General features: G+C 55.5%; 1 protein-coding gene across 1 annotated transcript; it reads left to right on the plus strand.

Annotated features, from left to right (window-relative positions):
* Positions 1-959: 959 nt before the first annotated feature.
* Positions 960-11,802, plus strand: PCGF1 (polycomb group ring finger 1). Its single transcript, XM_060278271.1, has 9 exons — positions 960-1,092; positions 4,176-4,281; positions 5,983-6,135; positions 6,454-6,525; positions 6,659-6,764; positions 8,276-8,309; positions 9,163-9,249; positions 11,364-11,444; positions 11,555-11,802. Exons 1-9 carry the CDS (start codon positions 997-999, stop codon positions 11,600-11,602), a joined length of 783 nt encoding a protein of 260 aa, XP_060134254.1. The 5' UTR covers positions 960-996; the 3' UTR covers positions 11,603-11,802.
* The last annotated feature ends 3,142 nt before the right edge of the window (positions 11,803-14,944 follow it).

Genomic DNA, 14,944 nt, shown 5'->3' on the forward strand with positions numbered 1-14,944 from the left:
CCCTAGTATGCAGTTTCTCCTCAACCACAGCTGAAGCATCCCTGACAAATGGCTACCCAACCTCTGCTTCAAAACCTTCCCCCTTCCGTGGGCCACTGTCAAACCGAAAGTTATTCCTGATGTTTAGACGGAACTTAGATTCAGGTGTTGGTCTGACGCAGTCGAAATAAAATAAAAAATTGTCCAATAGCACCTTACAAGACCAACTAAGTTTGTTCTGGGTATAAGCTTTCGTGTGCATGCACACTTCTTCAGGTATAAGGAATCTTAGATCCAGAACAAACTTAGTTGGTCTGTAAGGTGCTACTGGACAATTTTTAAATTTGCTTAGACGGAACTTACTTTCTTCTCGTTGGAATCCTTTGGTCCGGGTCTCGCCCCCTGGGGGAGCGGGGAACAAGCTCGGGCCATCTTCGACGGAGCGGCCCTTCGGGGCTCTCCCGCCCCCTCTTCTCCGGGCTGGACGGGTCTTGTTCGCGGGCTTCTCTGGCCAGAAGATCCGCGGCTCCTTCGGCCGGATCCGACAGGGACCCTCCGGCGCCCGGCTGCCCCGTCGAGCATTGCCTGCTGCCCCCTCGTGGCCAGAGCGGGAACTGCACGCGGCCGCTCCTTCGCCCGGCACAGGAGGGGTTAACGAGGGCGGGGCGGGAGGCGCCCTTTCTTCCCTCCCTCTTTTTTTAAAATAATTTTTATTATTTTTTCATTAATAACACTCGAATTAAGAACATATCAAATCTTGCCACATCATAATACAAATAACAAAGCCAATTATACATTCCGAATTATATAATTTAAAAAGATTTCCATGTTCTGGCTGCTCAGCAAAAAATCTTTCTCCCTCCCTCTCGACCTGACGGGCAGCAGCCTGCCTTCCCGGCCGCCAACTACAACTCCCGGCGTGCCCCGCGCGCTCCCCTCGGCGTGACGCCAGCAGCCGTTGCCGCGGCGACAGGCCCCGCCCCCGGCCAACCCGGAAGTGGGCGAGGCAGCTCCAAGATGGCGTCTCCTCCTCAGGGGGGCCCGATGGCGATTGCGATGCGGCTCCGCAACCAGCTCCAGGCCGTCTACAAGATGGACCCGCTCCGCAACGAGGTGAGGCTCCGGCGGGGCCGGGAGGCGAGGAAGCGGGGGCCGCGCGGGGCGTCGAGGGCCGGGGCGCATGCGCAGCAGGGGAGCCGTGGCAGCGTGCGCAGAGGGGGCGGTGGAACGCTCAGGGGCGGGGCTAAGGAGGCTTCTGACCTCCTGATTGGTCGGGGGCGCCGGCTGGAGTTCTGGGGTTGGGCTAGATGACCCTGGGGGTCCCTTCCCTGTTAAAGGCGCAGGAGCTGCACTCCTCAGTCCTGCCTGCTCCCCTGTGTGGGGTCATAGAATCCTAGCATGGTAGAGTTGGGAGGGGCTCCCAAGGGACATCTAGTCCAGCCCCCTGCAGTCCAGGCCACCTGCCACCACAAAGCGGGTGGGGTGCATTTCTGAGGACGTTGGCCTAACCCAGTGCCAAATTTATGTAGAAGATGTACCTTGGGGCCCCCCCCAAAAAAAACATCTAAAGGAAAAAACTGGATGTACATTTCCAAAATATAAGATAAAAAATAAATAAAATAAAACCTACAGACAGCAACAGTCCTATGGTGGAAGTCATGGGCCCCGCCTGCTAGCCTGCTCCCTAAAATATCCCTGGTTTGCTCCTTTCTATATAGAGGGTGCCGACATTCTGCATGGACTGGTTGCAGGGCAACATGTGTAAATGGCTTGAGAGACCTATGAGGTCCATCAATGACCATCTCGCATATATTAAATGTGCTCTGGTCCATGGGGTCACAAAGAGTCAGACACGACTAAACGACTAAACAAATCTGTTGTTGTTTAGTCGTTTAGTCGTGTCCGACTCTTTGTGACCCCATGGACCATAGCATGCCAGGCACTCCTGTCTTGCACTGCCTCCCGCAGTTTGGTCAGACTCATGTTCGTAGCTTCGAGAACACTGTCCAACCATCTCGTCCTCTGTCGTCCCCTTCTCCTAGTGCCCTCAATCTTTCCCAACATCAGGGTCTTTTCCAAGGATTCTTCTCTTCTCATGAGGTGGCCAAAGTCTTGGAGCCTCAGCTTCACGATCTGTCCTTCCAGTGAGCACTCAGGGCTGATTTCCTTAAGAATGGATAGGTTTGATCTTCTTGCAGTCCATGGGACTCTCAAGAGTCTCCTCCAGCACCATAATTCAAAAGCATCAATTCTTCGGCGATCAGCCTTCTTGATGGTCCAGCTCTCACTTCCATACATCACTACTGGGAAAACCATAGCTTTAACTATACGGACCTTTGTCGGCAAGGTGATGTCTCTGCTTTTTAAGATGCTGTCTAGGTTTGTCATTGCTTTTCTCCCAAGAAGCAGGCGTCTTTTAATTTCGTGACTGCTGTCACCATCTGCAGTGATCAAGGAGCCCAAGAAAGTAAAATCTCTCACTGCCTCAGATCTATTCCAATCTATTCAACACAAAAAGCAGCGACCATTTGTTGTTGACCAAGGACAGCTGGACATATAAAGGGCCCCATGACCTTCAGGAGCTGAGGGCCTCTTCAAACCCACCCAAAGCATGCCACCTTCCTTGCCACCTCCAAGTGTGGCATGATGGGTTGGATGCCGTAAAAAGAGTCTCATGGCAGATTCGCCACAGGCAGTTTTGCTTCCGACAGATGTTTCATTTTGTTTCCGATTTGTAAATGCCACCTTCCCCACCTCCCCACAAGGAACTCCATTTTACCACAACGACCCTGTGAGTTTTTTGGTTGAGTGGGGACTCGAACCAGGGTCTCCCAATTCCCAGTCCAACACTTAACCGTTGCACTGCCCTGGCATCATTTCAGGTGCCGCAAGACTTTGTCCTGAGAAGAGCAAGTTGTTATTGGCCCCATTTCTCAGGCAGGCAAACTGAGGCCAAGGAGGAAGGAGACTCACCTCAGGCCATTTCCTGGCCAAAGGGCAGCTCTTGATTTCAGAGCCACACCCTTTGTGCCGGCTGGGAGGAAGCTGTGGCCTCCAGGTGTTGCAGAACTACAGCTTCAAGCAAGCCTAGCCAAGGGCCAGAAAGGATGGTAGTTGTAGTTTGTTGAGCCAGGCGCCCCCCGGAGGAAGAACTGGGGGGTTGGAGCCTCGCGTGGCAAAGGCAGGCAAACTGCTCACCTGTCAGCAGGCAGGTCCAGACTTTGGCATCCCTCCCTCTCTCGTAAGACAGAGGAAGAAAGTCCTCCTGTGCTCAGCGCATAGCTAAACTGTGGAACTCACTGCCACAGGAGGCAGTCATGCCCACCAACGTTGAGGGGAGAGGGCTGCTCTTATGCTCGGAACCTGCTTGCTGTTTTCCCTTTGGACATCCTGCCTGATGTGGGGATGGTTTAAATGGGCATAAGGGCACAGGAACAGACGTCCTGGGAACGGCATCAGTTCACCCCAATATTCAGAGGAGATGCGGAAAACCAAGGCCCAGGAATGCTGGCCCAGGAATGGAGGCGGGACACAATCCGCAGGGGGAAAGGGGTGTTCACGGAGCACGTCTTCATTTGGGGAGGCTTGTTCTGTGGCGGGGGGGGGGGGGTCTAAAGCGCAGAGGGAGCTTTGACCAAGACTAGAAAAAGGGGCCGTGGCAGAGCCGGGTTTTGAACTCGGTCCTTTTAGATTTGGACTTGTGCGTAGGGACAAGGGTGTGGGTCCAGCTGCCCCTCCAGCAGGCCAGTGGGGGGGGGCTGGGGCCTGTCTTTCAAACAGGGGGCTAAGGATTTGGCCAGTGGGCACTGGGCTGGCAGTGGAGGGGGAATTCTATGGGGAGAGAGAGATGGTAGAGGAGCAGCTCTCTTGGCCGGCTGGGAGGGAGGGGCTGAGCAGTCTCCCCCCCCCAATCTGTGTAATCCAGGGGTCAGTAAACTTCTTCAGCAGGGGGCCAGTCCACTGTCCCCCATACCTTGTCGGGGGCTGGACTATATATATTTTTTGGGGGGGGAGAACCAATTCCTATGCCCCACAAATAACCCAGCGATGCATTTTAAATAAAAGGACGCATTCTGCTCATGTAAAACACACTGACCGTCCCCGGGCCAGATTGAGAAGGCGATTGGGCCGGATCAGGCCCCTGGGCCTGAGTTTGCCCCCCCCCATGGTCTAATAATCCACCTGCCTGTCCCCAGGAGGAGGTGAGGGTGAAGATGAAGGAGCTGAACGAGCACATTGTCTGCTTCCTTTGCGCCGGGTACTTCATCGATGCCACCACCATCACCGAATGCCTGCATACCTGTGAGTAGCGCCAGGAAAAAAGGGGGGGTCAGGCCAACTATCCTGGGGAGGGGGGGGAGAGATGCTCCTGACCAAAGAGAGGTGTGTGAAACTACAGAAGGAGCAGCCTTTTGCAGATGAGGGCCACCTTCCCTTGGAGGAGATCTGCCAGGAGTAGGGGGACCAGAGTTGGGGGGGGGGAGCAGTGCAGGTGGAGGCTGTTGCTCAGAGGTTAAGATCGCCCCACGCCAAACTCTTCCTCTCTCACATGGAAACCGCAAAAGGGGTGCTCCCCCTCCCTGCCTGGAGGGAAATGTTGGAAAGCAGAGATTGGGGGGGGCGTGTCTGATATGGGGGGATATCGGACCCCCCAACCTTCTGGTTAACAGCCATCTGAGGGCGAGACCTGTGGTTCCCAAAGTAGGTGGTAGCATCCCTGGGTGCGGGGGGGGGGAGGGCCCTAAGAGATGAGGAGGCAACTGGGGGGGGGGTGCTGGGAGTTTAAATAACCATCAGGCTTTGAAATGCTGGTATCCCTGGTCCACACCTTCATCCCTTTCATTGAATTGATCTAAAGAGCTTCAGCTAGTTTTTGAAGAAATGCTCAAGTAATGGTAACTGTTTTGGGTTTTCTGGTGTTAATCTTCCTGGGTGGGTCTTGCAAACTGCAGTTTTGGAAAACATTTTCCATAGGGTAGGGGGGGGCACCTGTGGAACCAAGGGGGAGGGGCAGGGCCGTAGCTAGGGTGCTAAAAGTATGTCCATAAATATAAATATTGATTCTTATTGCCCCATAAGAAATGTTTTTATAGAGGGTGAATTGAATGGGTGGAAGGGGGGGGTTGGAGGAGAGACGGAAAGAAGAGCTCATTTGTCTGTGGCTGGGGGGGGGGGCGCAATCTGGACGCTTCTGCCAGGGGCGCAAGATCCCCTGGCTACGGCTCTGGGGTAAGGTAAAGGTAAAGGGACCCCTGACCATTAGATCCAGTCGTGACCGACTCTGGGGTTGCACGCTCATCTCTCGCATTATTGGCCGAGGGAGCCGGCGTATAGCTTCCAGGTCATGTGGCCAGCATGACAAAGCCGCTTCTGACGAACCAGAGCAGCGCACGGAAACGCCGTTTACCTTCCCGCTGTAGCGGTTCCTATTTATCTACTTGCATTTTGACGTGCTTTCGAACTGCTAGGTGGGCAGGAGCTGGGACCAAGCAATGGGAGCTCACCCTGTCACAGGGATTCGAACCGCCGACCTTCTGATCAGCAAGCCCTAGGCTCAGGGGTTTAACACACAGCGCCACCTGGGTCCCTCACATAAATAGTAAAATAATATTATTAAGGAATAAAAAGGTAAAGGGACCCCTGACCATTAGGTCCAGTCGTGACCGACTCTGGGGTTACGCGCTCATCTCTCGCATTATTGGCCGAGGGAGCCGGCGTATAGCTTCCAGGTCATGTGGCCAGCATGACAAAGCCGCTTCTGGCAAACCAGAGCAGCACATGGAAACGCCGTTTACCTTCCTGATGTAGCGGTATCTATTTATCTACTTGCTCTGGGAGGGGACCCCAAAAAGCCTGGGAACCTCTGAAGCTTAAAGATCCAGCCAGTTTTCTCTCCTGTGGCCGAGAGGGAAAGGGGCTCGGAGCGTTGCCCTGGCGGGACCCCCTCCCAGTCCAGCTCAGGAAGCCTCATGGCGCCCCCCTCCCTCCCTCCCTCTCTCTCAGTCTGCAAGAGCTGCATCGTGAAGTACCTTCAGACCAGCAAGTATTGCCCCATGTGCAGCACCAAGATCCACGAGACGCAGCCGCTGCTCAACCTCAAGCTGGACCGGGTCATGCAGGACATTGTCTACAAGCTGGTGCCTGGCCTGCAGGAGAGTAAGTGCAGGGAGGGAGCACGGAGAGTCCTTCGGCCTCCTCTGCGCCCCACCCCCCAACAGAGCGGTTGTCAGGGCAGCCTCTGAGGCAAGGGGGGGGGCATTGCCTGCCGCCTTGGGGGCCACAAACATCTGCTTGCAGGGGGGCTCCCCCAAACTCAGCCTTCCAGCTCCATCCAGGCAGGAGCCCCCGGGAGGAAAGGGACGAGCCCCCCCCCATCCATCCTTCTCCTTCCCTGGGTCCCCCCTTTTGGAGGGTCGGTGCAAGCTGGCCGGGATTTGCCCCATGACTCCAGCGACGACCGACTCTCTTCCACAGGCGAGGAGAAGAGGATCCGAGAATTCTACCAATCCCGCGGCCTGGAGCGCGTCACCCAACCCAGCAATGAAGGTGGGGGTGCTTTCTTTTTGAGCCTGAATTGGGGTGGGGGGGCAGGAAGAGGAGGGCTGGCTTGCCAGGCCTCCTCCACGGAAAGGGAGGAGAGAGCCGGCGGTCCTGACTGTTTCCTCGTCCCCCCCCCCAGACTCGGCCTCTGACCGCGTGGGCTTGCCCTACACCGCCTTTGACCACTCGCGGGCCCATTATTACCGCTTTGACGAGCACGTCTTGCTGTGCCTGGAAAAACAGAGGTGAGGATGGCGGGGGTGGGGGTGGCGATGGACGCCGGGGGGGGGGAGTGCGGTCAGGCGGGTGGCCTCTTGCAGGCAGACCTGGAGCAGGTTCCAGTCCTCGCCCGGCCCTGTCTCCAGAGGTGCAGCTGCTGGGGGGCCAGAACTGTGCCTTTGCACCTCCAGGCGGCCTCTGTGGGGCAGCGGCAGGAGGGGGTCTCAGGCACACAGCCAGGGCCAGATGGACACAGAAGCTCAACAAGCCATAGCTTAGGGCCCCACTCTCTTGGGGCCCCCAAAAAAATCAAAGAAAAAAAAACCTGGATGTACATTTCCAAAATAGAAGATAAAAAAACAAATAAAATAAAAGCTACATACAGCGACAGTGTTTTGTGTTCTGTAGGCTCCTATGATGTAAGTCATGGGCCCTGCCTGCTAGCCTGCTCCCTAAAATATAAAAAATCTTTTTAAGTTAGGGCTTAATAAGTATTTCACTGTTAATATACTTCTTCATTGTATTTCAGTTCAACCATTACTTGGATAAAATACATATTTTGTGATGTGCAAATGGCTTGAGATACCTCTTAGGTCCATCAATTACCATATAGCATCTATTCAACACAAAAAACAGTGGCAATTTGTCGTTGACCAAGGACAGCTGGACATAGAAAGGGCCCCATTCCCTTCAGGAGCTGAGGGCCACATCCAACCTAAATCTGGCCCTGGACATAGCACCAGGCTGGCTTGCAGGGTCCCAGGGAAACTCGAGGCAGCAGGATTTTTTGGGGGGGGGGCAGTGAAAGTTTGCCTTCCCTGTAGCACGTGGCTTGACTCGCTTGCTTGAGTAACCCAGAGTTGCCGACTCCACAGGCCCCTCGGTGGCTGGGGGCGGGGGCTCTGTTGGCGTCCCTTGAAGCTGAAGCGGCCAGCAGGGCAGCCGTCCAGTGAGCCTCCTGGCCGGGGGGCATGTGCCCCCCAGCCCTGCCCTAACCCTAACCCCCCAACCCTGCCTGGTCTTCAGCTCAAGCCTCTTCTTGCTGCTGGGGGGGGCGCTTTCCCACTGGGTGGGGTTGCAAAAGATGGGCGGTGCTTCTTCCCAGCTCCTGGCTCCTTGTGCCCCTCAAGAAGCAGAGAGGTGAGCCCCCAGCGCCCCACAGATGGCCTGCCACCGGTGGGGGGCTCTTCCCTCTCCCTCCTCCAGGCCAGGCTGCGGTGCCCCAGCGTAGCACTAGGGGGCGCTCTGGGGCTTTGGCCACAACGAAGGCAAGGAGCCGCCGGCCTTTCTGAGAAGGGGGCGCAGAGCAAGAGCTGGGCCTCTGGGGAAATGGCAGGGTCTCTTCTCCAGCCGGGGGGGGGGGGCGCCCAGGAAAGGAGGGCGGGGAGGGGGAGGGGGAGGAAGGGATCTTGTGGGTCCCCCAGTCCTCTGCACATCCCCTTGGGGGGCAGAGAGCAAGGCTCTAATTCCCTTTCTTTCTCTCTTTCTTTCTTTCTTTCTTTCTTTCTTTCTTTCTTTCTTTCTTTCTTTCTTGCAGTTCTGGGAAAGAGAAGAACAAGCACATCCTGCAGGTGAGGAGGCCGGGGCGTTGGGGGGGGCTCTCGCTGCGGCATGGGGGGGGCCCGGGCCTGGAGAAGAGCCCCCTCTGACCTCCGCCCCCCCCCCCCCCGGCTCACTCCAGCGCTCCCTTCTCCCCCTCAGCCAGGGCCCGTCTTTTGCCTATGCGCTGCCGGGGTGCAAAGATCCGCCCAGTGCCCCCAAATTTAATTTAACTGCCCCCAGATTTTCTAGGGGGGGGAGCAAACTCAAAGTTGTTGACTTTTGCGGGGGAGGGAAATCGCTCACCTGTAACAACGACGCAGCGGAAATGACTGCAGAGTAACAGAGCGACGGGGGGGGGGGTGGCTTTTGCTCCATTGCTTTTCACTGCTGCCGATCGAGATACAGTATAATAATAATAATAATAATAATAATAATAATAATAATAATTTATTATTTACACCCCGCCCATCTGGCCGGGTTCCCCCAGCCACTCTGGGTGGCTTCCAACAAAATATTAAAATACAGAAATCAGTATACAGTAGGTATACATTTGGCGCCCCCAGAATACATTTGATGCCCCCACAATTCGGCGCCCAGGTGCAACGCACCCCTTTGTATCCCCGGGTAAAGACGGCCCTGCCCTCAGCCCCCCCCCCCCGACCCTACAATGAGAGGCTGGCGGCTGATGGCCAGAGGGTGGAGGGTTGTAGGGTTCTCCCTCCTCTTGGCACCGTCTCTGCCATCCCTTGAGACAGAGACCGGGGGGGGGGGGATCTGTGTGAGAGAAAACGCCCCAGGGGTGGAGGGAGGGGGCTGCCCCTGTCCTTTCCAGCTGCCTCTCCCTTCACCCCCATTTCCATTTTCCTTCCTTCCCTCCCCCAGCACAAGTACATTCGCTGCTCGGTACGGGCCCAGATCCGCCACCTCCGCCGGGTTCTGTGCTGCCGGTTAGAGCTGGCGCTCCAACACGTGAGTAAGGTCCCTGCCTGGAAAGGGTTGGGGAGGGGGGTTGCCAGCCTGACTCCTGGGGGCTGCAAAGACCACCTGTAAAGACATTTGTTGCTGATTCTGGGCAGCTGCTACGACGCCTGCTAACATTTTAATAGACTTACAGCGGTCTTTTAAATAAATCTATAAATCTTTCCCATTCCTGCTCAAAAAATTTCTCATCCTGATCTCATGGTCTTTGTAGTCATCTTTGCCATTTCGGCATAGTCCCTCCTCTGAATTACCCATTCTTCTTTTGTTGGTATCATCTCCTGTTTCCAATTCTGGTTCGGCATCTCCTCCTCCTCCTCCTCCTCCTCCTCCTCCTCCTCCTCCTCCTCCTCCTCCTCCTCCTCCTCCTCCTTCTTCTTCTTCTTCTTCTTCTTCTTCTTCTTCTTCTTCTTTTCTTTGGTGATCACTCGTAGCTGAGTAAGATTGTCTTCCATAAACACGGTTTTAACAATGGGTCCCTAAGTGACTGTGGAGGCCATTTCTGGATCCACACGTCCTTCCACAGTGGGGACCTTGGTTTCCAGGCGGGAGTTGATCACGGTGTGGATTTGCCAAGCGTGCCTTCCTCTTAGCTCGTTTCTCCCTTGTGTACTGAGTTCGAGTGTCTTCAAAGCCCAGGACACCTTTGGCAAAGGCTGTTCTCCAACTGGAGCGCTCGCAGGCCAGTGTTTCCCAGTTGTCAGTGTTTATACTACATTTTTTTAGATTTGCCTTGAGACAGTCTTTAAACCTCTTATGTTGACCACCAGAATTACGCTTTCCAGAGTGGTTAGAATCATAGAATCATAGAGTTGGAAGAGACCACAAGGGCCATCCAGTCCAACCCCCTGCCAAGCAGGAAACACCATCAAAGCATTCTTGACATATGTCTGTCAAGCCTCTGCTTAAAGACCTCCAAATAAGGAGACTCCACCACACTCCTTGGCAGCAAATTCCACTGCCGAACAGCTCTTACTGTCAGGAAGTTCTTCCTAATGTTCCTAAAGTTGCTTCAGAAGATGATCATCAGGCATCCGCACAACATGACCAGTCCAACGAAGTTGATGTTGAAGAATCATTGCTTCAACACTGGTGATCTTTGCTTCTTCCAGTACACTGATATTAGTTTGCCTGTGTTCCCAAGTGATATCCTTGTGGCTGTTGTCACATACATAAATAACTTTTTTAGGTCCCTAGGTCCCTAGCCAGTGTGGTGTAGTGGTTAAGAGTGGTAGACTCGTAATCTGGGGAACCAGGTTCGCGTCTCCGCTCCTCCACATGTAGCTGCTGGGTGACCTTGGGCTAGTCACACTTCTTTGAAGTCTCTCAGCCCCACTCACCTCACAGGGTGCCTGTTGTGGGGAGGAAGGGAAAGGAGAATGTTAGCCGCTTTGAGACTCCTTCGGGTAGTGATAAAGCGGGATATCAAATCCATCCTCTTCTCCTCCTCTTCTTCTTCCCTCCCCTGTTAATCCAAGTAAAAAGGCCTCTGGTTTTTTTGGGGGAAAGGTATCTTAAAGCTCCTTTTCAATTCATGATATATCATTTCCCAGAAGTCTTTTACTTTTCTACAGGACCACCAAAAATGGTCAACTCTCTTCTTCCTTGAAAGACAGTTATGGGGCTAAAGGTTCAGGAACCCCCTAAGCGATGTGGGGTGTAACCCCCTTGCATTCCCCTCCCCAAACACCGAGGGATTGCTCTCTGTGGCTGTTAGGAAGGAGCAGCCGGGGGGGGGGGGAATACGTGGCAGGGGGTTGAGCTGGATGACCCTTGGGACCCCTTTCACCTCTGGAACACCAAGATTCTAAAATCAGCATTGTCTGCTCTCTGCAAAAGGACACAGCAGAAGGTGGCTGGGGGGTGGCTCTCTTGATTTTGTGTTGGGCCACCCCCCATGGCAGCTGTTTTGTGACTGCCCCCCCCACCAGCACCCTCTCAAAATCTGAAATGCGTCCACTGGTCGAAAAAGGTTGGCAGTGGGTGGGGTGGGCAAGTGGTCTCCCTGCGAGGAAACAGGAGGGCGAGGCCCTCGCTCAGGTGCGGAGAGGCAGCCTGGGGTCCACCTGGCAGGTGCTGACGGGACTCACTCCGCCCCCTTCCAGGTGCAGATCCTGTTCAACAACGAGGTGCTCCCCGACCACATGACCCTGAAGCAGCTCTGGCTTTCTCGCTGGTTTGGCAAGGTATGTGGGGCCTTGGGCATGGGTGTGGGGTGGGGGTGGGGTGGGGTGACCTCCCCTCTCCCCTGAAAATCAGAGACACTCACCCTCCCTCCCCTCTCTTCCCTTTGCAGCCGGCGCCTCTGCTGCTCAACTACAGTGTGAAGGAGAAGAGGAGGTAGGGGGGCCGTCGGACGGGCTGCAGCCCCAGCATTGACCCCCCCACCTGCCGCTACCCCCCCCCGCCTGCCCTCCCTCACGCCTTTTAACTTAAGCCCCGCCTTCTCTTCAATACGAGTCTATTTTTTGGAATAAAAGAGCTGAAAAACCGCACGCCCCTTTGGTCCCTCCCGCCAGCGTCTCCTGGGAGAGCAGGAAGAGTAATAGTCTCATGTTGGCCTCATCTGCCCCCCATCCCACCCCAAAGAGTGGGAACTGGGAGGGAGGGAGGGAGGGTCTCCCAGCGCCACTCCGAGAAGTGGCAGTTCTCAGATCGACCAGCGGGTGGCAGCGACGCTCCCGTTTTCAGCCTTTGGAGGGGGGGGCTTGAGGTTGGAATCCCCCGCAGGGAGGAGGGAGACCAGCCCAGCCCAGCCCAGCCCCCTCCCCATTCCTGTGCAGTGATTTAATGCTCCGCCAGCTCAGGCACGTTTACCAAGTGGCAGTTGCTGGGCTGGCTGGGGAGATTAATCTCCGTCAGCCCCCAGCCCACCCCCTTTCCTCTCCACCCCCCCCCCTTTGGGTGTCAGAATTCCAATGAGGAGTGATGGGCAAATAATGACCCCCATTCCAGCCCCCCCCCCTTCTCCCTCCACCAGAGATAATGGGCGATAAGGCAGTCATGAGCTCTTGATTGCTTGGGGAGGGGGGGAGAGGCGGGCGCCCCCCCTGGCTCGCAGCCAATTAGGAGCTGTTGTTGCGGCCAATGGGGGTGGCCATCTGGGCAGCTGTCAGAAAATGGGAGGGGGGAGGGGGCGTGTAGCAAGACCCCCCCCCCCCGCCTGGAGTCCTTGGGATTCCTCCTTTCTGGGGAGGGGGCCGCCCCGCCTGCCCTCTTTGATTCCTGGAAACGTAACAGGTGCCCCTGCGCTCTGCCCACAGCTGGAGCCGGCCCTCGAAGCGGGGGGGGGGGTCCTCTATCCCTTCCCTCCTTGCCAACTCCATCACCGATTCCTCTTGGCCCTGCAGAGTTCTGGGAGATGTCTTCCTCCGGGGCAAGCCTTTCCCCGTTCCTTTATTCATTGCATTCCTATCCCAGCCTTTCCTCCCAGGAGCTCAACGCTCCTCTTTTAATCATAGAATCATAGAATCATAGAGTTGGAAGAGACCACGAGGGCCATCCAGTCCAACCCCCTGCCAAGCAGGAAACACCATCAAAGCATTCCTGACAGATGGCTGTCAAGCCTCTGCTTAAAGACCTCCAAAGAAGGAGACTCCACCACACTCCTTGGCAGCAAATTCCACTGCCGAACAGCTCTTACTGTCAGGAAGTTCTTCCTAATGTTTAGGTGGAATTTTCTTTCTTGTAGTTTGAATCCGTTGCTCCGTGTCCGCTTCTCTGGAGCAGCAGAAAACAACCTTTCTCCCTCCTCTATATGACATCCTTTTATATATTTGAACATGGCTATCATATCACCCCTTAACCTTCTCTTCTCCAGGCTAAACATGCCCAGCTCCCTAAGCCGTTCCTCATAAGGCATCGTTTCCAGGCCTTTGACCATTTTGGTTGCCCTCTTCTGGACACGTTCCAGCTAGTCAGTATCCTTCTTGAACTGTGGTGCCCAGAACTGGACACAATACTCCAGGTGAGGTCTGACCACAGCGATCCTGCGAGGGAGGCCAGGCCCAGGCCAAGGCAGCAGAGACTGGCCCCCAAGGTCACACACCCAGTGAGCTTGGTGGCTGAGTGAGAATTTGAACCCTGCTCCCTTCCGGGTCCTGGCCCAGCACAAACCGCTCTGCCACACTGAGCGGGAGTCCTTTTCCAGTTCGGTTGGGAAGAGAAAGATTGGAGGAAGAGGAAGGACAAGGTCTCCGGGGTTCAGGCTCCAGCCTTCAGCGCCTGCCTTGGCCATCGCCCTTGAATCGGGGCCTGTCTTACGGACAGTGGCAGAGCCCACCCTCTCCTGGGGGCTCCCCTTCCCTTCTCAGGGTGGGATGTTGGATTGCGCAGTCCTGGGTGGGTGGGGGGTTCCTGCAGACGGGGTGGTTCTCCTCCTCCAGCCTCGAATTTGGGAGCCTTCGGGATCTAAGGTCCATGCAGCTCTTGGACTCTAGAATTGAAAGGGGCGGCAGATCAGAACTGGTCCCTCTCCCCTCCTGTGCTTTCTGGCACCTGCTGTGCAGAAGCATCGCAGATGGAGAGCAGAGCCATCGGGCCCTGTCCTACATCAAGGTGTTTCATCTTCTTCTAAAGCCTCCTGTGGGAGGGAGTTCCGTAGGTCAACTGCTTCAGGTGGCCAATTCCTTTATTCAGGAGGCCTTCATCACGTGGAGCCAAGACCTGCCAGCTTGCAGCCCCCTGCCCATGCCTTCTCTACTGGCTCACTTGTGATTCCTGCATTTCTGGGGGTTGGACTAGATGGCCCACGGGGTCCCTTCCCACTCTACAGTCCTGTGATTCTGTGGCACTGGGGTCTCAGCAGATGAGACCCCCTTTGGCTTCAGTGGCTGCTGCCTTTTTCTGCCCCACGTGTTTCCTGGGGGGTCATAGAATCATAGAGTTGGAAGAGACCACAAGGGCCATCCAGTCCAACCCCCTGCCAAGCAGGAAACACCATCAAAGCATTCTTGACATATGCCTGTCAAGCCTCTGCTTAAAGACCTCCAAAGAAGGAGACTCCACCCCACTCCTTGGCAGCAAATTCCACTGCCGAACTGGGTCGCCCAGTTCCTTCACCCTGTTCTCAAGGGCATTTTTAGCCTGCCATCCTCTTTGTTGATTTAGTGTCGGGTCAGCTCAGGTTGCCCAGAGCGCCACACAGCCCGCACTCGCTGCCTTTCCCTGTGCTGAGACAAGCAACTCTCATTTCTGAAGCCCCAGAGCCTCTGTGGAGGTATCCCCATGGCCAATTTATTGCGTACCCATAAATATCTTCCTTCACGATGCCATTGCAAGGTTTTCCCTTTTCCTGTGGGTCCCACCTGGCGTTGGTCCTTGCCAAGCTCCACTCCACCACACTCTGCCCAGCCCAGCAAAATGTAGATACCTCTGGATGTTTGGCAGCCCATTCCAAGTTGGCGTCACCTGCAGATTTCGTGTGGCCCTTCTCTGCTGTCGCCTGAAGGTGCAGGACGGCCTCTGGATCCGGCCTTGACCTTGCAAAACCCTTCGGCGGGCCTCTCTCCCTTTTGGACAGCTTAGCAGGTTTAACTGAATAAACCCTTAGCAGCCCATCGAGAGAGGAGGCCCGGACTCGGATCCAAATGGCTGCCCTCCGGTTCTGGGCTCCCCTTTGCGAACCAAACATGCAGGGGTGGCGTCTCCCGAGTAGCGCTTGGCTTGTGCTGTGGGCCTGATCCAG

The sequence above is a fragment of the Zootoca vivipara genome, chromosome 9 (genome assembly GCF_963506605.1).
Source record: "Zootoca vivipara chromosome 9, rZooViv1.1, whole genome shotgun sequence".
Classification (NCBI taxonomy): Eukaryota; Metazoa; Chordata; class Lepidosauria; order Squamata; family Lacertidae; genus Zootoca; species Zootoca vivipara.